Here is a 26,856-nt window from a genome sequence, read left to right as displayed (position 1 = left end):
TATCTCTCCTCCTGGTAACCCAGGCCCCATCTCTCCTCCTGGGAACCCAGGCCATAGCCCAGGCCCCATATCTCTCCTCCTGGGAACCCAGGCCCCATATCTCTCCTCCTGGGAACCCAGGCCCCATATCTCTCCTCCTGGGAACCCAGGCCCCATATCTCTCCTCCTGGAAACCCAGGCCCCATATCTCTCCTCCTGGGAACCTAGGCCCCATATCTCTCCTCCTGGGAACCTAGGCCCCATATCTCTCCTCCTGGGAACCCAGGCCCCATATCTCTCCTCCTGGGAACCCAGGCCCCATCTCACCTACTGGGAACCCAGGCCATATCTCTCCTCCTTGGAACCCAGGCCATATCTCTCCTCCTGGGAACCCAGGCCATATTGTACCATTCAAAAGTTTGGGATCACTTAGAAATGTCCTTGTTTTCGAAAGAAAAGCAATTTTTTGGTCCATTAAAATAACATCAAATTGATCAGAAATACAGTGTAGACATTGTTAATGTTGTAAATGGCTATTTTAGCTGGAAACGGCTGATTTTAAATGGAATATCTACATAGGCGTACAGAGGCCCATAATCAGCAACCATCAGTCCTGTGTTCCAATGGTACGTTGTGTTTTCTAATCCAAGTTTATCATTTTAAAAGTCTAATTGATCATTAGAAAACCCTTTTGCAATTATGTTAGCACAGCTGAAAACTGTTGTGCTGATTAAAGAAGCAATAAAACGGGCCTTCTTGAGACTAGTTGAGTATCTGGAGCATCAGCAAATGTGGGTTCGATTACAGGCTCAAAATGGCCAGAAACAAAGAACTTTCTTCCGAAACTCGTCAGTCTATTCTTGTTCTGAGAAATGAAGGCTATTCCATGCGAGTAATTGCCAAGAAACTGAAGATCTCGTACAACACTGTGTACTACTCCCTTCACAGAACAGCGCAAACTGGCTCTAACCAGAAAGAGGAACCCAGGCCATATCTCTCCTCCTGGGAACCCAGGCCATATCTCTCCTCCTGGGAACCAAGGCCATATTGTGTGCCTCAGATTTAGTGTCTGTTTCCCCTCTGAGTCCCCCATCCCCCTTTCTCTCCAGCGCGCGTGATCAATTAGCCTTTTAAAATGATAAACTTGGATTAGCAAACACAACGTGCCATTGGAACACAGGACTGATGGTTGCTGATAATGGGCCTCTATACGCCTATGTATATATTCCATAAAAAATCAGCCGTTTCCAGCTACAACAGCCATTTACAACATTAACAATGTCTATACTGTATTTCTGATCAATTTGATGTTATTTTAATGGACCAAGAAATTGCTTTTCTTTCGAAAACAAGCACATTTCTAAGTGACCCCAAACTTTTGAACGGTAGTGTACATACATACATATATATATATATATATATATATATATATATATATATATATATATATATATATATACACACATACACATCATTACATACAGTGGGGAGAACAAGTATTTGATACACTGCCGATTTTGCAGGTTTTCCTACTTACAAAGCATGTAGAGGTCTGTAATTTTTTATCATAGGTACACTTCAACTGTGAGAGACGGAATCTAAAACAAAAATCCAGAAAATCACATTGTATGATTTTTAAGTAATTCATTTGCATTTTATTGCATGACATAAGTATTTGATACATCAGAAAAGCAGAACTTAATATTTGGTACAGAAACCTTTGTTTGCAATTACAGAGATCATACGTTTCCTGTAGGTCTTGACCAGGTTTGCGCACACTACAGCAGGGATTTTGGCCCACTCCTCCATACAGACCTTCTCCAGATCCTTTAGGTTTCGGGGCTGTCGCTGGGCAATACAGACTTTCAGCTCCCTCCAAAGATGTTCTATTGGGTTCAGGTCTGGAGACTGGCTAGGCCACTCCAGGACCTTGAGATGCTTATTACAGAGCCTCTCCTTAGTTGCCCTGGCTGTGTGTTTCGGGTCGTTGTCATGCTGGAAGACCCAGACACGACCCATCTTCAATGCTCTTACTGAGGGAAGGAGGTTGTTGGCCAAGATCTCGCGATACATGGCCCCATCCATCCTCCCCTCAATACGGTGCAGTCGTCCTGTCCCCTTTGCAGAAAAGCATCCCCAAAGAATGATGTTTCCACCTCCATGCTTCACGGTTGGGATGGTGTTCTTGGGGTTGTACTCATCCATCTTCTTCCTCCAAACACGGGGAGTGGAGTTTAGACCAAAAAGCTCTATTTTTGTCTCATCAGACCACATGACCTTCTCCCATTCCTCCTCTGGATCATCCAGATGGTCATTGGCAAACTTCAGACGGGCCTGGACATGCGCTGGCTTGAGCAGGGGGACCTTGCGTGCGCTGCAGGATTTTAATCCATGACGGCGTAGTGTGTTACTAATGGTTTTCTTTGAGACTGTGGTCCCAGCTCTCTTCAGGTCATTGACCAGGTCCTGCCGTGTAGTTCTGGGCTGATCCCTCACCTTCCTCATGATCATTGATGCCCCACGAGGTGAGATCTTGCATGGCGCCCCAGACCGAGGGTGATTGACCGTCATCTTGAACTTCTTCCATTTTCTAATAATTGCGCCAAAAGTTGTTGCCTTCTCACCAAGCTGCTTGCCTATTGTCCTGTAGCCCATCCCAGCCTTGTGCAGGTCTACAATTTTATCCCTGATGTCCTTACACAGCTCTCTGGTCTTGGCCATTGTGGAGAGGTTGGAGTCTGTTTGATTGAGTGTGTGGACAGGTGTCTTTTATACAGGTAACGAGTTCAAACAGGTGCAGTTAATACAGGTAATGAGTGGAGAACAGGAGGGCTTAAAGAAAAACTAACAGGTCTGTGAGAGCCGGAATTCTTACTGGTTGGTAGGTGATCAAATACTTATGTCATGCAATAAAATGTAAATTAATTACTTAAAAATCATACAATGTGATTTTCTGGATTTTTGTTTTAGATTCCGTCTCTCACAGTTGAAGTGTACCTATGATAAAAATTACAGACCTCTACATGCTTTGTAAGTAGGAAAACCTGCAAATTCGGCAGTGTATCAAATACTTGTTCTCCCCACTGTATATAATTATTATTATAATACCAGTGCCAATAAAATGAAGAATAGATGTAAACAAATCAATAAGAATGGAATAAGATCGCACTGAAAATAAGTAAATTGCAATGCAATCTGCAACCCCTTGTACGTATGTGTTTCTTGTGCGTATGTTTGTGTGTGTAAATTAAAGGGTCTGTCTATCCCAGTAGTCTGCATATTAGATGCAGTAGTTGGCGCACCTCTCCAATCTCTGATAGTTCTAGGTGTGTTTTGCCAGACGTTACCTCAGCATATGCATGGTCCTCTGTAGCTCAGCTGTGGTCCTCTGTAGCTCAGCTGGTAGAGCACGGCGCTTGTAACGCCAAGGTAGTGGGTTCGATCCCCGGGACCACCCATACACAAAAATGAATGCACGCATGACTGTAAGTTGCTTTGGATAAAAGCGTCTGCTAAATGGCTTATTATTATTATTATTATTATTATTATTATTATTATTATTATATGTAGGCTGATGATCTGAATGATACATGTTGTGGACTGCATCATGTGGTGCACTTCTCTGAAGGACAGTGTTCTGCCCGACCCTAGAGTAGTGGTCAGTGCTGTTGTGATGGGCCGGGTCTAGTAGAGCTGTGTTGTGATGGGCCGGGTCTAGTAGTGCTGTGTTGTGATGGGCCGGGACTAGTAGAGCTGTGTTGTGATGGGCCGGATCTAGTAGAGCTGTGTTGTGATGGGCCGGATCTAGTAGAGCTGTGTTGTTATGGGCCGCGTCTGGTCGTGCTGTCCTGAGGCGGGTCTGGTCTGGTAAATCTGTGCTGTGTTGGGCCCAGTCTTGTAGAGCTGTGCTGTAATAAGCCGTGTCTGGCTCTTCTCTCCTGGGGATGGTGGGGGTACTGTTGTTTCAGAAGGTGGAGCGGGGGGCCTGCTGCTGGGGTGATGGGTGTGTGGGTCCCTGCCAAGTGTTGTATCCTTAAGGTCCTTAGCAAAAGTTCTGACACTGTCCTGATCAAGATGTACATTATCGTATAAGTGTTCACATGCCAGAGTGGGATGGTGAGCCATTCTAACGTTGAGCAGTGAGGCACAGTCCACAGTGATCTGTTGATTTATTTTGTCGATCAACTGTCCTGGGAAGTCTTTTCTTGGTAGGAGGGTGGACACAACTATATTGGTTGTTGGAAACATAGCCTGTGCCCGTTCTGCCACTCTTCTCACTGCCCCAGATACATTTTCACCTTTGGCACGAATGTCGTTTGTGCCAGTGTGGATGATGATGTTGTCAGGGGTGTCAATCCTGGTCTGACTGAGGAGCTGCATTGCACTCTCAGTTGTAGGACACCAGAACTTATACACCTGGTGTCTAGGGAATAATTTTTCCTGGACCAAGAACTTCCCATTTGAATCTATAATGATTGCAGTTGTGGGTGATTGTCTGGCTGGAGCAGACTGGGAGGCTGGTAGGTTGACCTGGGCTGGAGCAGACTGGGAGGCTGGTATTCTGACCTGGGCTGGAGCAGACTGGTAGGCTGGTAGGTTGACCTGGGCTGGAGCAGACTGGGAGGCTGGTAGGTTGACCTGGGCTGGAGCAGACTGGGAGGCTGGTAGGTTGACTTGGGCTGGAGCACACTGTGCTGAAGAAGACTGGGAGGCTGGTAGGCTGGTTGGCTGACCTGGGCTGGAGCAGACTGGGAGGCTGGTGCAGTGTCATCAGGCTGTGTGGTGGAGGCCATGCTGGTTATGCTAGTCTCAGGTTCTGCCTGTGTTGTACCAAGCTGGTGGACATGTTCTCTAGATGCAGAGGACATAATGACTAGCTGCTGGTTGAGGGTGTCAATGTACCTCTCTCTCTGCTCTAGCTCCTCTCTTGTTATGCTCAGATGGTATCGGAGGTCATCATTTGTCTGACTCAGTTTGTCCATTCTGCTTTCTAATTTAGCAATAGATGCTCTGCTCTCCTCCCTGAACTGTTTAATCTCTTCTTTTAGTTTCTGGACAGTGTCATCCTCTTGAAGCTTGTTCTCTCTGAGTTCTATGACCTCTGCTTCAACTAGAGAGAGGGTGTTGTGGAAACGTTGCATAGCAGGTGTTCTTGGTGTTGTACAGCATGTCCTTGGCTCTGTCTGCTGCAGGTGAGGTAAGAAGAGGGACACTGAGGGCTTCTTGCTGGGTCACAGAGGCTGTTGGGGGTGTTGGGGCCTGCTTTTCTCCATCATCTCCCTCCTTTACTTTTTCCTCAGCTTCTGAGATGAGTTCAGCTTCTACTTTTATGGTAGCAAACACATTCTCAAAAGCCTGGAGGCTTGAATCATTGCCTTGTATCAATACAGTTCCATTATTGTATAAGTTGACTGTTTGATATGTGTTGCTCTGGTCAGCTTCTTCAAAAATGCTGATCTGACAGCCTTGACTGATGCTTCTCTTTTGGTATTAAATTTTACATTTGCTCTTGTTTTGCAACTGGTAAGATCTGCAAACAGGCATTCATGGTTCTGTCCCATCATCTAACCTTTGAAACTTTTCTTAGTTTTCTCAATTTGGATGTCTGGTGGGTAAATAATTTCCATAGCAAAGCTGGTGATGTTGGCTACAATGTTGCAATAGAAGCCTACCTTTTCTTGTATTATTGTCTCTAGTGTCTTTAGAGAACTGTTTTACTTTCATGTCCTTTGTCTTCTGTCCTTCTTTTGTCTTTCTATTGTGCTGTTGACTAGCTATATTTTTGTTAGCTAGCTAGCTAGCTCCTTTTAGGAGAGTCCCTAGCAACTGCTTAGCAACTGGTAAACAATCCAGCTGGCTAAGATAACTGCATCATTTTATAAAAAAATATATACTTTTTCACAAGCATATCTTCTTCATTTGTTGCTTGTTTTGTCTTCCATTCAGTCTTCCAGTTTTCTTTTAGTTTTTTCCAATGTACTTCACTCTAAAAACCATGTAAATTTCAATATTTGTAGGAGCTAATCGTTTTCAGCAGCTGCTGCTAAATTTGGAACTCTGGAACTTTGGAACTCTCTCTTTCTCTCTTTCTACTTGTTATGAAAGGTTTGGGAATCGCTTCCTTTTAGGTGGTTGTAGGCTCTTTTCTGGATTTTGATAATTAGCAGTTATCTGCCTAATTCTGCTCTGCATGCATAATTTGGTGTTTTACGTTGTAGACAGAGGATATTTTAGCAGAATTCTGCATGCAGAGTCTCAATTTGGTGTTTGTCCCATTGCCCATAAAGGGCAATGGGTTCTATAACTGATTCAAGTATTTTTAGCCAGATCCTAATTGGTATGTCGAATATTATGTTCCTTTTGATGGCATCGAAGGCCCTTCTTGCCTTATCTCAGATCGTTCACATCTTTGTGGAAGTTACCTGTGGCGCTGATGTTTAGGCCTAGGTATGTATAGTTTTTTGTGTGCTCTAGGGCAACGGTGTCTAGATGGAATTTGTATTTGTGGTCCTGGCAACTGGACCTTTTTTGGAACACCAATATTTTTGTTTTACTGAGATTTACTGTCAGGGCCCAGGTCTGACAGAATCTGTGCAGAAGATCTAGGTGCTGCTGTAGGCCCTCCTTGGTTGGGGACAGAAGCACCAGATCATCCGCAAACAGTAGATATTTGACTTCAGATTCTAGTAGGGTGAGGCCGGATGCTGCAGACTGTTCTAGTGCCCTCGCCAATTCGTTGAAAAATATGTTGAAGAGGGTTGGGCTCAAGCTACATCCCTGTGTCACACCACGGCCCTGTGGAAATAAAATTGTGTGTTTTTTGCCCATTTTAACCGCACACTGTCGTATGTTTTTCCCCCAACACCGGTTTCCATCAATTTGTATAGCAGACCCTCATGCCAAATTGAGTCAAAAGCTTTTTGGAAATCAACAAAGCATGAAAAGACTTTGCCTTTGTTTTGTTTTGTTTGTCAATTAAGGTGTGCAGGGTGAATACGTGGTCTGTCGTACGGTAATTTGGTAAAAAGCCAATTTGACCATTTGCTCAGTACATTGTTTTCACTGAGGAAATGTACAAGTCTGCTGTTAATGATAATGCAGAGGATTTTCCCAAGGTTGCTGTTGACGCATATTCCACAGTAGTTATTGGGGTCAAATTTGTCTCCACTTTTGTGGATTGGGGTGATCAGTCCTTGGTTCCAAATATTGGGGAAGATGCCATAGCTGAGGATGATGTTACAAAGTTTAAGTATAGCCAATTGGAATTTGTGGTCTGTATATTTTATAATTTATTTTAGGATACCATCACCAACACTACAGGCCTTTTTGGGTTGGAGGGTTTGTATTTTGTCCTGTAATTCATTAAATGTAATTGGAGAATCCGGTGGGTTCTGGTAGTCATTAATAGTTGATTTTAAGATTTGTATTTGATCATGTATATGTTTTTGCTGTTTGTTCTTTGTTATAGGGCCAAAAAGATTGGATTAGTGGTTTACCCATACACCTCCGTTTTGGATAGATAGCTCTTCATGTTGTTGTTTGTTTAGTGTGTTGCTCTCTCCTCTCTCTCTCTCTCTCTCTCTCTCAATTCAAGGGCTTTATTGGCATGGGAAACATAGGTTAACATTGCCAAAGCAAGTGAAGTAGATAGTAAACAACAGTGAAATAAACAATAAATATTAACGGTAAACATTGCACTCACAAAAGTTCCAAAAGAATAAAGAAATGTCAAATGTAATATTATGTCTATATACATTGTTATAATGATGTTCAAATAGTTAAAGTACGAATGGGAAAATAAATAAACATAAATATGGGTTGGATTTACAATGGTGTTTGTTCTTCACTGGTTGCCCTTTTCATGTGGCAACAGGTCACAAATCTTGCTGCTGTGATGGCACACTTTGGTTTTTCACCCAGTAGATAAGGGAGTTTATCAAAATTGGGTTTGTTTTCGAATTCTTTGTGGATCTCTGTAATCTGAGGGAAATCAGTCTCTAATATGTGGTCCTCTGTAGCTCAGCTGGTAGAGCACGGCGCTTGTAACGCTAAGGTAGTGGGTTCGATCCCCGGGACCACCCATACACAAAAAAAAAAATATGCACGCATGACTGTAAGTCGCTTTGGATAAAAGCGTCTGCTAAATGGCATATTATTATTATTATTATTATTATTAATATGGTCATACATTTGGCAGGAGGTTAGGAAGTGCAGCTTCCACCTCATTTTGTGGGCAGTGTGCACCTAGCCTGTCTTCTCTTGAGAGCCAGGTCTGCCTACGGCAGCCTTTCTCAATAGCAAGGCTATGCTCACTGAGTCTGTACATAGTCAAAGCTTTCCTTAAGTTTGGGTCAGTCACAGTGGTCAGGTATTCTGCCACTGTGTACTCTCTGTTTAGGGCCAAATAGCATTCCAGTTTGCGCTGTTTTTTTGTTAATTCTTTCCAATGTGTCAAGTAATTATCTTTTTGTTTTCTCATGATTTGGTTGGATCTAATTGTGTTGCTGTCCTGGGGCTCTGTTTGTGTTTGTGAACAGAGGACCAGCTTGCTTAGGGGACTCTTCTCCAGTTTCATCTCTCTGTAGGTGATGGCTTTGTTATGGAAAGTTTGGGAATCGCTTCCTTTTAGATGGTTGTAGAATTTAACAGCTCTTTTTGATAATTTGATAATTTGGATAATTAGCGGGTATTGGCCTAATTCTGCTCTGCATGCATTATTTGGTGTTTTACGTTGTACACTGAGGATGTTTTTGCAAAATTCTGCATGCAGTCTCAATTTGGTGTTTGTCCCATTTTGTGAATTGTTGGTTAGTGAGCGGACCCCAGACAATGGGTTCTATAACTGATTCAAGTATTTTTAGCCAGATCCTAATTGGTACAGTGCGGAAAAAAAGTATTTAGTCAGCCACCAATTGTGCAAGTTCTCCCACTTAAAAAGATGAGAGAGGCCTGTCATTTTCATCATAGGTACACGTCAACTATGACAGACAAATTGAGGAAAAAAAATCCAGAAAATCACATTGTAGGATTTTTAATGAATTTATTTGCAAATTATGGTGGAAAATAAGTATTTGGTCACCTACAAACAAGCAAGATTTCTGGCTCTCACAGACCTGTAACTTCTTCTTTAAGAGGCTCCTCTGTCCTCCACTCGTTACCTGTATTAATGGCACCTGTTTGAACTTGTTATCAGTATAAAAGACACCTGTCCACAACCTCAAACAGTCACACTCCAAACTCCACTATGGCCAAGACCAAAGAGCTGTCAAAGGACACCAGAAACAAAATTGTAGACCTGCACCAGGCTGGGAAGACTGAATCTGCAATAGGTAAGCAGCTTGGTTTGAAGAAATCAACTGTGGGAGCAATTATTAGGAAATGGAAGACATACAAGACCACTGATAATCTCCCTCGATCTGGGACTCCACGCAAGATCTCACCCCGTGGGGTCAAAATGATCACAAGAACTGTGAGCAAAAATCCCAGAACCACACGGGGGACCTAGTGAATGACCTGCAGAGAGCTGGGACCAAAGTAACAAAGCCTACCATCAGTAACACACTACGCCGCCAGGGACTCAAATCCTGCAGTGCCAGACATGTCCCCCTGCTTAAGCCAGTACATGTCCAGGCCCGTCTGAGGTTTGCTAGAGTGCATTTGGATGATCCAGAAGAGGATTGGGAGAATGTCATATGGTCAGATGAAACCAAAATAGAACTTTTTGGTAAAAACTCAACTCGTCGTGTTTGGAGGACAAAGAATGCTGAGTTGCATCCAAAGAACACCATACCTACTGTGAAGCATGGGGGTGGAAACATCATGCTTTGGGGCTGTTTTTCTGCAAAGGGACCAGGACGACTGATCCGTGTAAAGGAAAGAATGAATGGGGCCATGTATCGTGAGATTTTGAGTGAAAACCTCCTTCCATCAGCAAGGGCATTGAAGATGAAACGTGGCTGGGTCTTTCAGCATGACAATGATCCCAAACACACCGCCCGGGCAACGAAGGAGTGGCTTTGTAAGAAGCATTTTAAGGTCCTGGAGTGGCCTAGCCAGTCTCCAGATCTCAACCCCATAGAAAATCTTTGGAGGGAGTTGAAAGTCTGTGTTGCCCAGCGACAGCCCCAAAACATCACTGCTCTAGAGGAGATCTGCATGGAGGAATGGGCCAAAATACCAGCAACAGTGTGTGAAAACCTTGTGAAGACTTACAGAAAACGTTTGACCTGTGTCATTGCCAACAAAGGGTATATAACAAAGTATTGAGAAACTTTTGTTATTGACCAAATACTTATTTTCCACCATAATTTGCAAATACATTTATTAAAAATCCTACAATGTGATTTTCTGGAGTTGTTGATGTGTACCTATGATGAAAATGACAGGCCTCTCTCATCTTTTTAAGTGGGAGAACTTGCACAATTGGTGGCTGACTAAATACTTTTTTTCCCCACTGTATGTCGAATTTTATGTTCCTTTTGATGGCATAGAATGCCCTTCTTGCCTTGTTTCTCAGATGGTTCACAGCTTTGTGGAAGTTACCTGTGGCGCTGATGTTTAGGCCGAGGTATTGTTTTTTGTGTGCTCTAGGGCAACAGTGTCTAGATGGAATTTGTATTTGTGGTCCTGGCATCTGGACCTTTTCTCTCTTTCTCTCTCTCTCACTGTCTCTCTCTCTCTCTCTCACTGTATCTGTATTCACATCTAGTCACTCACCTTTCTAATTCTGTGTCCCCCCAACCCAAGTGGCCATAACCCTCAAGTCCTAACCCACCTCACCCCCTCTCTCACACAGTATACCCCACCTTGTCTAAACTCCTAACCTGTGTTGTTTGACGCAACCATACCCAACATAAGTTTGACTGAGTGATCCCTCCTCCAGCCCCACACCCTTAAACACATCCCTATACTGTTTGTCTGGATAAATAAAATGCTCTTTCTCCCTCCGATGTAGATACCCAATACCCCCAAATATATGAATGGTATATTCCAACTCCTCCCACTTGTAATTGACTTCCCCTGTGTGTGTGTTTGGTGTGTTCTAACCCTGTCTCCCCCCATGTAGAGGGTCAGTTGGACCATGCCGCTCTGCTGCAGGTTATAAAGGAGCAGCAGGAGCAGCAGAAGAGGCTGTTGGACCAGCAGGAGAAACTACTGGCTGTCATACAGGAACAGCACCAGGAGATGCACCCCAAAAAGCCAGGTACACTCTCATACATGTTCTGTCTTTATATTGTGATGTGTATCTAAGTGCTGAGTAATTGAACTGTTTGGTCATTGAAAGGGGAAGTAAAGAACGATGTGTTAAGACAGATGGAGCTCCAGAGGCCGATGCAGAGACGGGGGTCCAGGAGGAAGGGGGAGCATCAAAGCCCAAAGACCCAGCTCAAGGTGGTCCTGCCCTGGCCTCAGACACCAAGGATCCTGTGGAGCCTGCTGGAGCGCCACAGGCCGGACGGGCCGAGCCTCACATCCAGGCCCAGAATGAGGTCCTCCTTGTGGAGAAGAGTGCAGAGGAGCAGTTCTTCAAAGTGGTTCCCCCTGTTATCCCCAAAGAAGAAGTACTCCAGGAGGTCCCTAAACTGCCGGTGTTGGCTGAGGCAGCAGTGGAGGCCCCTAAGGAGAGGGAGCTGGGGGCTAAGGTAGTACCGCTGGGTCAGAAGGTGACAGAGGGGGTGAAGGTAGAACCAGCCCAGCCCAAACACAAAAAGGAGCAGCCGCCACCTGCTAAAGCTGAGGACGGGGCAGTGGTAGTGGACAAGGAGAAAGAGAGGATAGAGAAAGCGAGACTGGAGAAGGTGAGGATTGATAGAGAGGTGCAGGGGAGAGTGGAGAAGGAACGGTTGGAGAGGGAGAGGAGAGAAAAACTGTCGAGAGAGGAGGAGATGGAACAAGCAAGAGTAGAGAAAGAGAGAATGGAGAAAGAGAGGCTGGAAAAGGAGCAAGCGGAGAGGAAGAGAGCAGAGAAGGAGAGGAAGGTCGAAGAGCAGAGGGAGAAATTGGCACAGCTGGAGAGAGCCATCAAGGCCCTTGAGGAACAGGCTCTGGCTGCAGCTGGGCCAGGACCTGTCGAACCAGGAGTAGGAGCACTAGGGGCTGTGAAGAAGAGTGGACGGGACCTGAAGGAGAGGGCAGCCGTCCAGTCAGACTCCAGGGACGTTGTGGAAGAGAAGGCCCACAAAGCCCAGGTCCAGGAGAAGGCCAGGGACCAGGAAGACATGGACCTGAGAAGGAGAAGGAGAGCCATGGGGGTAGGAGGTGTTGGGGAGGCTGGGGGTTCCAGGAGGGGTGTGCCGGGTCTGGAGCCCTTCTTGGACATGGGGGGGTGGGATCTCCATGCAGTGGTACACACACGCCAGATTAAACAGACCTCTGAGCTTGAGAGAGATGAGTAACTGGGACAGGGTAACTGTATACACGCACATGAATACGGTATAACATACACTCACATACATTGGGTCGTACTGCGCACCCCCTATACACACACACTCATGTACAGTGGGTCGTTATACACACGTTCATATTTTCACAACACACTCTTTCACTCCCACACACAGTCATGTACCATGGATCACACTCTGCCTTACCACCTGTCTTCACAATACCTGACCAGAACAGGAGTGTGTGAGGTGCAGTGATGTGATGGGGAACATTCTGGCTGCGTTTACACAGGCGACCCAATTCTGATGTTTTTCCCAATTATTGGCAAAAGATCTGATTGGTCAAAAGACTAATTATTGGCTGAAGATAGATCAGAATTGGGCTGCCTGTGTAAACAGCCACTGTGTCTTCATTTGACCCTAGTCTGTGTTCTTCTACCAAATACGAATGCTTTCTTTAGCGTGCTCCTTCCATGATTCCAGAAGAAATTGCAGATAGATATAGTGATAATAAAGATATTGTAGCAATGATCGAATATATTGTAGACTATTCTATAATAATATGCTGTATTATGCTGCCATAAATCTAAAGCCTTTATTGAAAATATATTTGTATGTAAATATTAACCTATTTTTGTTTTTTATTAAGGCGCTCAGTGCTAGACTGGAATGTATGTTAAGCTATGCAATACCACATGCCCAGTTTCCTTTTTTCCTGTGTGTTTGAGAGAGCAATGCACCATCTATCCTTCTATCCAATGACTGCATTTGAGTCACTTTAAATCCCTTGATACTTCTAGGTGATGTGAAGTTTTTGTTTTTGGCTCTGTAGAGATGACCTGTGGTTGTTTTTGGCTCTGTAGAGATGACCTGTGGTTGTTTTTGGCTCTGTAGAGATGACCTGTGGTTGTTTTTGGCTCTGTAGAGATGACCTGTGGTTGTTTTTGGCTCTGTAGAGATGACCTGTGGTTGTTTTTGGCTCTGTAGAGATGACCTGTGGTTGTTTTTGGCTCTGTAGAGATGACCTGTGGTTGTTTTTGGCTCTGTAGAGATGACCTGTGGTTGTTTTTGGCTCTGTAGAGATGACCTGTGGTTGTTTTTGGCTCTGTAGAGATGACCTGTGGTTGTTTTTGGCTCTGTAGAGATGACCTGTGGTTGTTTTTGGCTCTGTAGAGATGACCTGTGGTTGTTTTTGGCTCTGTATAGATGACCTGTGGTTGTTTTTGGCTCTGTAGAGATGACCTGTGATTGTTTTTGGCTCTGTAGTGCTTTTGTTAAGCCCTTTAAAATGTATGTTAGTTATTATGAGTTGTAAATAGCGTATATAATATAATATAATATGCCATTTAGCAGACGCTTTTATCCAAAGCGACTTACAGTCATGCGTGCATACATTTTTTTTTGTGTATGGGTGGTCCCGGGGATCGAACCCACTACCTTGGCGTTACAAGCGCCGTGCTCTACCAGCTGAGCTACAGAGGACCACGTGTATAGATTATCATGCTGTTTATTTACATCATATTTTTGGAAGACATTCATAGTACATTTAAGGATCAATCGGTTAGCTTCCTTGCTTAAATTTTCCTCTCGATTTTAAACCAGACTTCTATTTTGATGAATAAAAACTGATGCTGTAGTGTAGCCTTATCATACACTGAGTGGACAGAACATTAAGAACACCTTCCTAAAATTGACTTGCAACAACCCCCCTTTTGCCCCTCAGAACAGCCTCAATTTGTCGGGGTATGAACTCTACAAGGTGTCGAAAGCGTTCCACAGGGATGCTGGCCGATGTTGACTCCAATGCTTCCCACAGTTGTGTCAAGTTGGCTGGATTTACTTTGGGTGGTGGACCATTCTTGATACACACGGGAAACTGTTGAGTGTGAAAAACCCTGCAGCTTTGCAGTTCTTGACACACTCAAACCAGTGTGCCTGGCACCTACTACTATACCCCATTCAAAGGCACTTTTGTCTTTTGTCTTGCCCATTCACCCTCTGAATGGCACACATACACAATCCATGTCTCAATTGCCTCAAGGCTTAAAAATCCTTCTTTAACCTGTCTCTCTCATCTACACTGATTTGAAGTGGATTTAACAAGTGACATCAATAAGGGATCATATCTTTCACCTGGTCAGTCTGTCATGGAAAGAGCAGGTGTCCATAATGTTTTGTACACTGTACCCTACAATTCCCAAACGTTTTACCCCCAAAGGAGTGCCGAATCCATCTCTGAGACTATATTCCATGTTCTGGTTTTACTCTTCACCAGTGCCTTTCATACATGTGCTGCAGTAGTGATGTTTTCCATGACTTAAAGTAATGTGGTTATTTTGTTTAGTCATACCCTGTGTGTGTGGCTGACACAGTTGTGCCTCTATGTTAACTTGCAGTTAAATGAATGGGTCAAAGTGAATAACTGTATTGAGATGTAAATGTACGTTTCCTTAACTCTGAGTGAATTTTTCCTATAAAGTGGCTTATCTAGCAGTGACAGAGAATGGAAGCAAAATACTGGAATACTTGTAGAGGTGTAGTTTATTTATGCGATTAGTTGTAATCTCTCGCTCTCTGTTCTTGTAGCATTTGAAACAGTGGCTTGGACTTCTACAATGGTGCCCTGTGCAGTGGCTACTATAAGGACAGTGAATTAAATGGACTCCACAGAGGGAGGACATCAATAGTGGCTTCATAACTGCTCATGACTTCTTTAGAATAAGAGTTCATTTTTCTGTAACGCTTTCTCAACTCATTGTATTTTTTTAAAATGTGTCAATAAAATATGAAGTTTTAGTTGTCAACTGCTTGTTGAAATGTGTGTTGTGTACATTAACCAAAGAGACCCCATACACACATTTATTTACATAGCAGACGCATTTATCCAAATTGACTTAGTCATGCATGCTGTGTATACATTTTACGTATCAGTGACCCCGGGAATCAAACCCACTATCCTGCCGTTGCAAGCGCCACCCTCTAGCAACTGAGCCATAAAGGACATTACATTATAATCTGGTCCATTGCCTGGTTATGTTGGGCAGAATGGACACTACTTCACTCCCTCCTTAGCCTGCAAAACAATTAGATGATAAAGTAAAATGATACAACAAAAACAGACAATTTGATCAAATGTACAATGAAACCCCTGTAATATGTCACTCACTGCTGTAATGAAGCACGTCTTCAGAGCATCAAAGTCTCTGACACACAGGTCCTTTTTCAGCTCCTGTCTGCTTGTGGTAGTAGCTGTTACATTTTACATTTTAGTCATTTAGCAGATGCTCTTATCCAGAGCGACTTACAGTTAGTGAGTGCATCATTTTCATACTGTTACACACTTCCCATAAACTGCAGCCTGGGGAGAACAAGATATTCAGAGGATGACTGCACTGGTTAGAATAGATACAGTGGGGGAAAAAAGTATTTAGTCAGCCACCAATTGTGGAAATTCTCCCACTTAAAAAGATGAGAGAGGCCTGTAATTTTCATCATAGGGTACACGTCAACTATGACAGACAAATTGAGGAAAAAAAATCCAGAAAATCACATTGTAGGATTTTTAATGAATTTATTTGCAAATTATGAAATGACTTGCACAATTGGTGGCTGACTAAATACTTTTTTTCCCCACTGTACATCTATGGTCCAAGTCATTTCTAGTCCACACTCAGTTTCCACTTGATTAATCCCTAAGAGTCCCCATAGCAACATCGGGGGCCACTGACACCATGCATATCAATTGAAGCCAAATTCCTTGGCAGGCCGCCCCAGTTATACAACGGTAGGGGACACACTGGGCCAAGTTGTCCCACTGACATACAGTACATCACCAAATTTCTGCCCTGCTAGAGCTTCCCCGGTCAATCGTAAGTGCTGTTATTGTGAAGTGGAAACTTCTAGGAGCAACAACGGCTCAGCCGCGAAGTGGTAGACCACACAAGCTCACAGAACGGGACCGCTGAAGCGCATAGCGCTTAAAAATCGTCTGTCCTCGGTTGCAACATTCACTACCAAGTTCCAAACTGCCTCTGGAAGCATCGTCAGCACAAGAACTGTTCGTCGGGAGCTTCATGAAATGGGTTTCCATAGCCGAGCAGCCACACACAAGCCTAAGATCACCATGCGCAATGCCAAGCGTTGGCTGGAGTGGTGTAAAGCTCGCCGCAATTGGACTCTGGAGCAGTGGAAACGCGTTCTCTGTAGTGATGAATCACGCTTCACCATCTGGCAGTCCGACGGATGAATCTGGGTTTGCCGGCCGCGACCGGGAGACCCATGGGGCGGCGCACAATTGGCCCAGCGTCGTACAGGTTAGGGGAGGGTTTGGCCTGCAGGTATGTTCTTGTCCCATCGCGCACTAGCGACTCCTGTTGCGGGCCGGGCGCAGTGCACACTGACACGGTCGCCAGGTGTATGGTGTTTCCTCCAACACATTGGTGTGGCTGGCTTCCGGGTTAAGTGGGCATTGTGTCAAGAAGCAGTGCGGCTCGGTTGGGTTGTGTTTCAGAGTACACACGGCTCTCGACCTTCGCCTCCCGTGTACGTAAAGAACTGTAAAGTTGGCACTATGGAGGAATAATGGTCTGGGGCTGTTTTTCATGGTTCGGGCTAGGACCCTTAGTTCCAGTGAATGGAAATCTTAACACTACAGCATACACTACTACACTACAGCTCGCAGTCAGCATTCCAATTCATCCCAAAGGTGTTCGATAGGGTTGAGGTCAGGGCTCTGTGCAGGCCAGTCAAGTTCTTCCACACTGATCTCGACAAACCATTTCTGTATGGACCTCGATTGTCTTGCTGAAACAGGAATGGTCCTTCCCCAAACTGTTGCCACAAAGTTGGAAGAACAGCTTAGTCTAGAATGTCATTGTACAGGCCTAATCACCCAACATCAGTGCCCGACATCACTAATGCTCGTGGCTGACTGGAAGCAAGTCTCGCAGCATTGTGTCAACATCTAGTGGAAATCCTTCCCAGAAGAGCAGAGGCTGTTATAGCAGCAAAGGGGGGACCAACTCCATATTAATGTCCATGATCGAGACGTTCGACGTGTCCACATACTTTTGGTCATGTAGTGTATGATGACCACTGACTGAGGTATTGATGCTTTTGGATCATGTATGGCTACAGTGCCCATATTTGTTAGGTAGCTAGCATGTAGCTACATACGCACCTCACCAGTACACTGGGCAAACATCTCTTGGAACCGTCTCATCCTCTCCCGACTGCGAGTCCACACGTTTGTCCCCGACATGATCAGCTGAGTGAGTAGCAGCAGAGGTGGACAGTTGATCAATATTCTTTGACAGGTGGAAAAAAACAACGAACACAATCAATTGAATAACGATCTAATGCCTCTGCATAAGCTCTTGTACAATATTAACTAAGTATCGTAGGAAAATATCCACTCAAACCATTTAATGACCCAGTCCATGGACAGTGCCATGTTGTTCACCCTGAATCAGGAAATTACATGCATGTAATCTACGAACGTGATTTGTTAGGGGAAATATGGATTATGGGCTTTTTGATTCGCCAGTGGTTACCCTTACGCAAAAGCATTGGACCAATGGTATCGTATGAGTCCTACCCATGGTTGTTTGATTGGCTACCTGTCATTGTAGACCCCGCCTTCCTTGTCTGTCCCAAGGAAGAGATGTGTAGCCTCCAGATATTGCAAAATCATGGCAACATTCATGGAACGACTGTCTTTCCTTCAAAAAGTAGGTGTTATTTACCAATATAAAGACTTGCAAATAACATTTTGATATAATGCGTATATGTGACTTTATGGGGAAACCGTACATTGTTTTGTAAATCCCATTACGCCCACTGTTAACTGTACCACGGCAACCTAGTTAGCTAACGTTAGCATGCTAGCACATCATATGAATCACACTCCCAGGACAGAAATAGTTTGTGACTTGTCATGATCAGACTTGTATAAGACTTGAGCTCTATAGTCAATTGATATGATTTCTTCCGACAGTGTATTACACTGGACCCACCACCCTGTGCTGTTCGCTATAAACCCAAACATAATATGACACAAATCCTAGCTAAATTGACTATTCTGGTGTTCATCTGTTGGCCAATCCATGCATGATATCTCTCCCTCTCAGGTTCCCACTCTGATGAAAGCAACAGCACATGACGAAAAGCCCTGTCCTGGCTACCTCTTTGAAGAAATCGGAAGTATCCTTTTATACCCATCACCTCCCACTGTATGCTGATACAGTACTGTGTTCTGATATTAAACATCATTTAGCGAGATCCTATTATTTTCAATGTCAACCCAAAGACTGTACAGTTTAAATCCTTTACCCTCCTGGCACTGCAGAAATCTCCCAGGAGTCCACTGGGTGTGGTCAGTGCCTGTTGGAGTACCTGTTGGAGCGGCTGCAGGTAGAATCCTGCCATGTCAAAATAAAGGTGAGCTCAGCTAGCCAGGTTACCAGGCTTTCAGCTGCATTAAGAAGCCCCCAAACACTGAATTTGACCTTGGTTTGTTAACTGAGACTGAAGAGGAATCATGTAGAAGAATGCAGTTAATATTCGCCATATATCATATCAGCTATTCATCTGTCCCTCTTCCCTTTCCATCGTTTCTGTCCTTCCAGGTTCTGAAGATCTTCGTCCATCTCTGTGGCCACGGATCGCCTCACTTTCTAACGGAACTCAGACGGAACTCCACCTTCATCCAGCAGGCCTCAGGTGAGATGACGATGTGACCACTAACGCATCGCACTGTCTCCATTTCATCCTTCTCTTTATGACAGTAGGGTTTCGGAGAGACCTATGAGTGTTATACTGAATCTCTGTGTTATGCTGAATATCAGTTTACAGTGGTCCTCTTGACCCCATCCATGGCACTGCTATGTACCAGAAAGTGAGGGCCACAGCACAGGTGAGTCTAAACAATGTCTAAAACAATGACTATCCCTCCATGCATCTTTTTGAAACTCACAAACTCTCTATCTTTATCTGTCTTCAGGAGTTGGCCAGGTTACTCTTCACAGAGACAGTCTCTCCCCAGAGCAGCACATCTCCATGCAAACTAGCCATTGCCAACATGGGTGAGTACATTGTATTGTTATTGCATGTTCTGCATGTCTACCTCCCTTATTAGTTAACACACTATCTCTGCCCTCTAATACTGCTACTAATGACAGACATCGGGCTACTGAATGGATGGATGTGACCTCAATTACAATCAACTTAACCCAATCCTCCTGACAGAGTATTGGGGAAGAGAAAGGGAGGGAGGGAGGAGGAGAAGCAGGGAGGAGTGAGGAAGAGACAGGGGGAAAAGAGGGAGTGGATGGGAAGAGAGAAGCAGGGAGGAGTGAGGGAGAGGAAGAGACGGGGGAAAAGAGGGAGTGGATGGGAAGAGAGAAGCAGGGAGGAGTGAGGGAGAGGAAGAGACAGGGGGAAAAGAGGGAGTGGATGGGAAGAGAGAAGCAGGGAGGAGTGAGGGAGAGGAAGAGACAGGGGGAAAAGAGGGAGTGGATGGGAAGAGAGAAGCAGGGAGGAGTGAGGGAGAGGAAGAGACAGGGGGAAAAGAGGGAGTGGATGGGAAGAGAGAAGCAGGGAGGAGTGAGGGAGAGGAAGAGACGGGGGAAAAGAGGGAATGGATGGGAAGAGAGAAGCAGGGAGGAGTGAGGGAGAGGAAGAGACGGGGGGAAAAGAGGGAGTGGATGGGAAGAGAGAAGCAGGGAGGAGTGAGGGAGAGGAAGAGACGGGGGGAAAAGAGGGAGTGGATGGGAAGAGAGAAGCAGGGAGGAGTGAGGGAGAGGAAGAGACGGGGGAAAAGAGGGAGTGGATGGGAAGAGAGAAGCAGGGAGGAGTGAGGGAGAGGAAGAGACAGGGGGAAAAGAGGGAGTGGATGGGAAGAGAGAAGCAGGGAGGAGTGAGGGAGAGGAAGAGACAGGGGGAAAAGAGGGAGTGGATGGGAAGAGAGAAGCAGGGAGGAGTGAGGGAGAGGAAGAGACAGGGGGAAAAGAGGGAGTGGATGGGAAGAGAGAAGCAGGGAGGAGTGAGGGAGAGGAAGAGACGGGGGAAAAGAGGGAATGGATGGGAAGAGAGAAGCAGGGAGGAGTGAGGGAGAGGAAGAGACGGGGGGAAAAGAGGGAGTGGATGGGAAGAGAGAAGCAGGGAGGAGTGAGGGAGAGGAAGAGACGGGGGGAAAAGAGGGAGTGGATGGGAAGAGAGAAGCAGGGAGGAGTGAGGGAGAGGAAGAGACGGGGGAAAAGAGGGAGTGGATGGGAAGAGAGAAGCAGGGAGGAGTGAGGGAGAGGAAGAGACGGGGGAAAAGAGGGAGTGGATGGGAAGAGAGAAGCAGGGAGGAGTGAGGGAGAGGAAGAGACGGGGGAAAAGAGGGAATGGATGGGAAGAGAGAAGCAGGGAGGAGTGAGGGAGAGGAAGAGACGGGGGGAAAAGAGGGAGTGGATGGGAAGAGAGAAGCAGGGAGGAGTGAGGGAGAGGAAGAGACGGGGGAAAAGAGGGAGTGGATGGGAAGAGAGAAGCAGGGAGGAGTGAGGGAGAGGAAGAGACGGGGGAAAAGAGGGAATGGATGGGAAGAGAGAAGCAGGGAGGAGTGAGGGAGAGGAAGAGACGGGGGAAAAGAGGGAGTGGATGGGAAGAGAGAAGCAGGGAGGAGTGAGGGAGAGGAAGAGACGGGGGAAAAGAGGGAGTGGATGGGAAGAGAGAAGCAGGGAGGAGTGAGGGAGAGGAAGAGACGGGGGAAAAGAGGGAGTGGATGGGAAGAGAGAAGCAGGGAGGAGTGAGGGAGGGGAAGAGACAGGTGGGAAAAGCAGGCAGACAAGTACAATGGTTGTCTTTTATCGCTGAGGTCTTTCCTTCCAGGCATGGGGTCGGAGTCTGCCCACGGGTCCAGAATGCAGGGGTTTGGCTACAGCCCAGGGAAGAACATAACAAGTAGGTGACAGCAACAAGGCCACCATTTTGGTTTCATGTGGCTCAGTGGACCTGTTAGAATACATTTCAAATGCACCCAGTCAAATCCATGTCTTAATTCACTTCCTGTTTCCAGCAGGTGGTGAGACCCTGATGGACAAGATCCGCAAGGCTACTGAGTTTGTGGCCAGTGCCGTCCTGCCCCCGATGGAGCACCAGGGTATCCGTCTCCATGACAACCACTACCGGGCGGTGGTGGCGCCTTCGGGCCCTGTAGAGGTGGCAGTGCCAGCATGTGCCTACACTGTGCCTCCTCACAGACCCAAAGGTATTTTTAAATCAGCTGTTATGTTGATTAGATCATTAGGCTTTTATTATATAGTTGTTACATATGTTAATGAGAGGACTGAAAGCCTTCTTAACCTCTCTCGCTCTCTCTCAGTTTCCCAGCGGTGTCCAGGGCAGGTGGGCGGGGGCTGGGAGGAGATTGACAGCGGCCATAGCTCCTCCCACAACTCCTGTCAGGAGAACGCAGACCATAGCCAGGTCTTGGGGGACAGAAGCAGCAATTCGGGTGGCACCGGGAGCCAATCGGGAGCCAGTAGGGAGAGCTCCGGAGACCTATCAGAACGGTAGAAATATTACATGATATAAGAAGTCTTTACCAGCAAAATATTAAAGGAGTCAACCATGCTGAGTCTCCCTCTCTCTCCTTCCATCCACCTTTCTCTGTGTCAGGGTGGAAGCTATGCAGTTAGGGGACTGTGGCCAGGAGATGGCGCTGATCAGCAGGATGACTGAGGGCTCCAAGGTCTTCCTGTCCAGAGAGGAGAACCAGCACTTCATCAAGGAGTCAGTACAGACCAATAGGTTGCATGTTATTAGAGCATTGGCTTCGACCTTTGTTCCCGCCTGCCTTCACCTTGATTTTTGTCCAGTGTTTTTTAAATGTTTTAATTCCCTCCACTCTGTCCCCAGGTGTTCCACTCTGAACTGTGAGGTGGTGGTGGAGCTGCTCTCTCGCAGACTGCAGGACCCGTCACAGACTGTCCAGATGGTACAGTCAATAAACATGTGTCTTGAATGTGCTGCTATTTTGACCAGGTTTCTCTTGAAAAATAAATATCAAATCTCAAATATGTTTGAATGTGCTGCTTCCCTCCGTCCCCCCAGAGGGCGCTGTGTGCTGTGGCCTGTCTCATGACCTCTGATCTGCTGTCTCTGGAGCAAATCTTCGGGGTGACCCAGAGGAGGCTGGCCCAGTTGAGTGAGGGACCCCCAGGCCCTGTAACCAATAAGACCACCAAGGTAACACATAATCTAGTTATTACCTTTAAAGCTGCAATATGTAACTTTTTGGGCTACCAAACAAAATTCACATAGAAATATTCAATTCTCATTGAAAGCAAGTCTAAGAAGCGGTAGATATGTTCTATGTGTGTTATTTTTATGCTCTCCGTTCTTAACTTTTGTTTTTGCATCTTTTACTTTCAGTTTGTACACCAGCTTCAAACAGCTGAACAATATTTTTGGTTTTTAAAATATACATGCTCATAATACATCTAATTCCAAAGTCATGGGGATTAATATGGAGTTGGTCCCCCCTTTGTTGCTATAACAGCCTCCACTCTTCTGGGAAGGCTTTCCACTAGATGTTGGAACATTGCTGTGGGGACTTGCTTCCATTCAGCCACGAGCATTAGTGAGGTCGGGCACTGATGTTGGGCGATTAGGACTGGCTTGCAGTTGGCGTTCCAATTCATCCCAAATGTGTTTGATGGAGTTGAGGTCAAGGCTTTGTGCATAGGTCAAGTTTTTCCACACCGATCTCGACAAACCATTTCTGTATGGACCTCACTTTGTGCACGGGGCATAGTCATGCTGAAACAGGAAAAGACCTTCCCCAAACTGTTGCCACAAAGTTGGAAGCACAGAATCGTCTAGAATGTAATTGTGTGCTGTAGCTTTAAGGTTTCCCTTAACTGGAACTAAGGGGCCTGAACCATGAAAAACAGCCCAAGACCATTATTCCTTCTCCACCAAACTTTACAGTTGGCACTATGCATTCGGGCAGGTAGCGTTCTCCTGGCATCCGCCAAACCCAGATTCGTCCATCGGACTGCCAGATGGTGAAGTGTGATTCATCACTCCGGAGAACGCGTTTCCACTGCTCCAGAGTCCAATGGCGGCGAGCTTTACACCACTCCAGCTGACGCTTGGCATTGTGCATGGTGGTCTTAGGCTTGTGTGCGGCTGCTCGGCCATGGAAACCCATTTCATGAAGCTCCCGACGAACAGTTCTTGTGCTGATGTTGCTTCCAGAGGCAGTTTGGAACTCAGTAGTGAGTGTTGCAACCAAGGACAGACGATTTTTACACGCTACGCGCTTCAGCACTCAGTGGTCCCGTTCTGTGAGCTTGTGTGGCCCATCACTTTGCAGCTGAGCCGTTGTTGCTCCTAGACATTTCCACTTCACAATAACAGCACTTACAGTTGACCAGGGCAGAAATTTGACAAACTGACTTGTTGGAAAGGTGGCATCCTATGACGGTGCCACGTTGAAAGTCACTGAGCTCTTCAATAAGGCCATTCTACTGCTAATGTTTGTCTATGGCGATTGCATGGCTGTGTGCTTGATTTTATACCTGTCAGCAAGGGGTGTGGCTGAAATAGCAGAATCCACTAACTTGAAGGGGTGTCCACATTCTTTTAGTGTATTTCACAGCGATTTAGATGGTACAATGATTCTCTTGCTTGTTTGTCACATAAACTGAAATTAAGCGCACTATTAGAATTTTAGCCACCAGGGAATGGCAGAGCGATTTCTGCATATTGAACCTTTAATAATAAGGTAACACCAGAGAGGCAGAGTGGGATGAGCCTGGGTGTTACAATCTAAGATGATTATCTACGATGGTTGACTCTTGGCACATACAGTATGTAGTTTTGCATTGTAAAAAATGATGGTTTTGTCTTCCAGATCCTTCGTCAGTTTGAGGCTCTGATGGGCGGGCCAATCACTGGTGCCGGTCGTGATGCAGCAGCAGCCAATGGTGTTCCTCCCTCCTCCTCGGACCAGCCCCCCACTCCCAAAAGTCCCGCACTTCTACTGCCAACACGCCCAGGTGACATCACTGTCTTTAACCATCACAGAGGGAGAGACCCTGAGACTGAGCACTCACCACAACCCCCTCCCCTGCCTGACCTGGGCTGGGCCCAAAGGGGTACACCTGAGAGGTTACTAAATCTCGACCTTGATGATGAGGAGAGAGGGTCTGCTAGTCAGGATGAAGAGTTTGTGGACAGTCAGACTGGGTTCAGGACTGGTGAGACCCAGCTCACCTCAGATGTTACAGTTAAAGACCCAGAGCTCCAGACAGAGAGGGACCCCATCCGAGTCACGGACCCCCAGATCGAGCAGCCCTGTGGGGGTAGACTCTCTTTGTTCAGTGGCATGGAGCTGGTGACCAGAGGGAGGTCTGTGTGTCCATCAACCCTTACAGAGAGGAACGGAGACCTGCAGCCTCAGGCGGAAAAGAGAGACAGGAGGGAGCGTCTGATCCTTGAAACGGAGAGCTTTACCCCTACAAACACACCGCTACTCTGTCTCGATGACATCAGCGATACAACGCCTACATACGACCTCACGCCCACCAGCAGCCAATCAGCCTCAGCCTTCTCTTTCCTTAACCTCTGACCTTCAACACAAAACAGTAATGGTTAGGATAATACTGGCACCATACAGTGAGGGAAAAAAGTATTTGATCCCCTGCTGATTTTGTACGTTTGCCCACTGACAAAGAAATGATCAGTCTATAATTTTAATGGTAGGTTTATTTGAACAGTGAGAGACAAAATAACAACAACAAAATCCAGAAAAACGCATGTCAAAAATGTTATAAATTGATTTGCATTTTAATGAGGGAAATAAGTATTTGACCCCCTCTCAATCAGAAAGATTTCTGGCTCCCAGGTGTCTTTTATACAGGTAACGAGCTGAGATTAGGAGCACACTCTTAAAGGGAGTGCTCCTAATCTCAGCTTGTTACCTGTATAAAAGATACCTGTCCACAGAAGCAATCAATCAATCAGATTCCAAACTCTCCACCATGGCCAAGACCAAAGAGCTCTCCAAGGATGTCAGGGACAAGACTGTAGACCTACACAAGGCTGGAATGGGCTACAAGACCATCGCCAAGCAACTTGGTGAGAAGGTGACAACAGTTGGTGCGATTATTCGCAAATGGAAGAAACACAAAATAACTGTCAAATCTCCCTCGGCCTGGGGCTCCATGCAAGATCTCACCTTGTGGAGTTGCAATGATCATGAGAACGGTGAGGAATCAGCCCAGAACTACACGGGAGGATCTTGTCAATGATTTCAAGGCAGCTGGGACCATAGTCACCAAGAAAACAATTGGTAACACACTACGCCGTGAAGGACTGAAATCCTGCAGCGCCCGCAAGGTCCCCCTGCTCAAGAAAGCACATATACAGGCCCGTCTGAAGTTTGCCAATGAACATCTGAATGATTCAGAGGAGAACTGGGTGAAAGTGTTGTGGTCAGATGAGACCAAAATCGAGCTCTTTGGCATCAACTCAACTCGCCGTGTTTGGAGGAGGAGGAATGCTGCCTATGACCCCAAGAACACCATCCCCACCGTCAAACATGGAGGTGGAAACATTATGCTTTGGGGGTGTTTTTCTGCTAAGGGGACAGGACAACTTCACCGCATCAAAGGCACGATGAACGGGGCCAAATCTTGGGTGAGAATCTCCTTCCCTCAGCCAGGGCATTGAAAATGGGTCGTGGATGGGTATTCTAGCATGACAATGACCCAAAACACACGGCCAAGGCAACAAAGGAGTGGCTCAAGAAGAAGCACATTAAGGTCCTGGAGTGGCCTAGCCAGTCTCCAGACCTTAATCCCATAGAAAATCTGTGGAGGGAGCTGAAGGTTCGAGTTGCCAAACGTCAGCCCCGAAACCTTAATGACTTGGAGAAGATCTGCAAAGAGGAGTGGGACAAAATCCCTCCTGAGATGTGTGCAAACCTGGTGGCCAACTACAAGAAACGTCTGACCTCTGTGATTGCCAATAAGGGTTTTGCCACCAAGTACTAAGTCATGTTTTGCAGAGGGGTCAAATACTTATTTCCCTCATTAAAATACAAATCAATTTATAACATTTTTTACATGCGTTTTTCTGGATTTTTGTTGTTGTTGTTCTGTCTGTCACTGTTCAAATAAACCAACCATTAAAATTATAGACTGATCATGTCTTTGTCAGTGGGCAAACGTACAAAATCAGCAGGGGATCAAATACTTTTTTCCCTCACTGTATGTATCTCTGCTCTAAAACCATGACTATACAGTTTGTCAGGTGTGCCCAGTCCTGAAGGTATGCAGTGTTCGCTGTGATCTGTGAGTCATAGTATTAACTTCATTTCCACAATAATCCCCAGAGGTAAAACCTCTACATGGTATGCCTGGAGAATGTTCAGTTTGCAGAGTTATGTTTAACAAAGGTGAGGTAATTTTCATGAGCTAGTTCGGGTTATTAAGAGTTAACAGTT

At 45.7% G+C, this 26,856-nt stretch overlaps 2 protein-coding genes across 6 annotated transcripts in view; both read left to right on the top strand.

Moving 5' to 3' along the window:
- The window catches only part of LOC311132051 (putative sodium-coupled neutral amino acid transporter 10), a 39,211-nt gene extending 24,048 nt beyond the window's left edge, over positions 1-15,163 (top strand). For all 4 annotated transcript variants that reach the window (XM_084165218.1, XM_084165219.1, XM_084165216.1 and 1 more), the window contains 2 exons: positions 11,045-11,182; positions 11,293-15,163. In XM_084165218.1, the coding sequence (XP_084021344.1) occupies positions 11,045-11,182; positions 11,293-12,374 (1,220 nt within the window). In that variant the 3' untranslated portion in view covers positions 12,375-15,163. The remainder of the gene's footprint in view (positions 1-11,044; positions 11,183-11,292) is intronic.
- Positions 15,164-18,017: 2,854 nt separating this feature from the next.
- LOC311128680 (AP-4 complex accessory subunit Tepsin-like) lies at positions 18,018-25,105 on the top strand. Of its 2 annotated transcripts, none has more exons than XM_084160886.1 (13): positions 18,018-18,088; positions 18,488-18,560; positions 18,706-18,797; positions 18,986-19,079; positions 19,205-19,272; positions 19,360-19,441; positions 21,231-21,302; positions 21,421-21,609; positions 21,724-21,913; positions 22,020-22,133; positions 22,260-22,338; positions 22,455-22,589; positions 24,262-25,105. In XM_084160886.1, exons 1-13 carry the CDS (start codon positions 18,050-18,052, stop codon positions 24,976-24,978), a joined length of 1,944 nt encoding a protein of 647 aa, XP_084017012.1. In that variant the 5' UTR covers positions 18,018-18,049; the 3' UTR covers positions 24,979-25,105. The 2 variants fall into 2 exon arrangements, with proteins under 2 accessions (XP_084017012.1, XP_084017011.1); XM_084160885.1 differs by having other exon boundaries at positions 21,418-21,609.
- The last annotated feature ends 1,751 nt before the right edge of the window (positions 25,106-26,856 follow it).

This window comes from Coregonus lavaretus (genome assembly GCF_964263955.1).
Source record: "Coregonus lavaretus genome assembly, chromosome: 1".
Lineage (NCBI taxonomy): Eukaryota > Metazoa > Chordata > Actinopteri > Salmoniformes > Salmonidae > Coregonus > Coregonus lavaretus.
The sequence above is the reverse complement of the archived record's forward strand: the minus strand, read 5'-3'. Positions and strand labels throughout refer to the sequence as shown.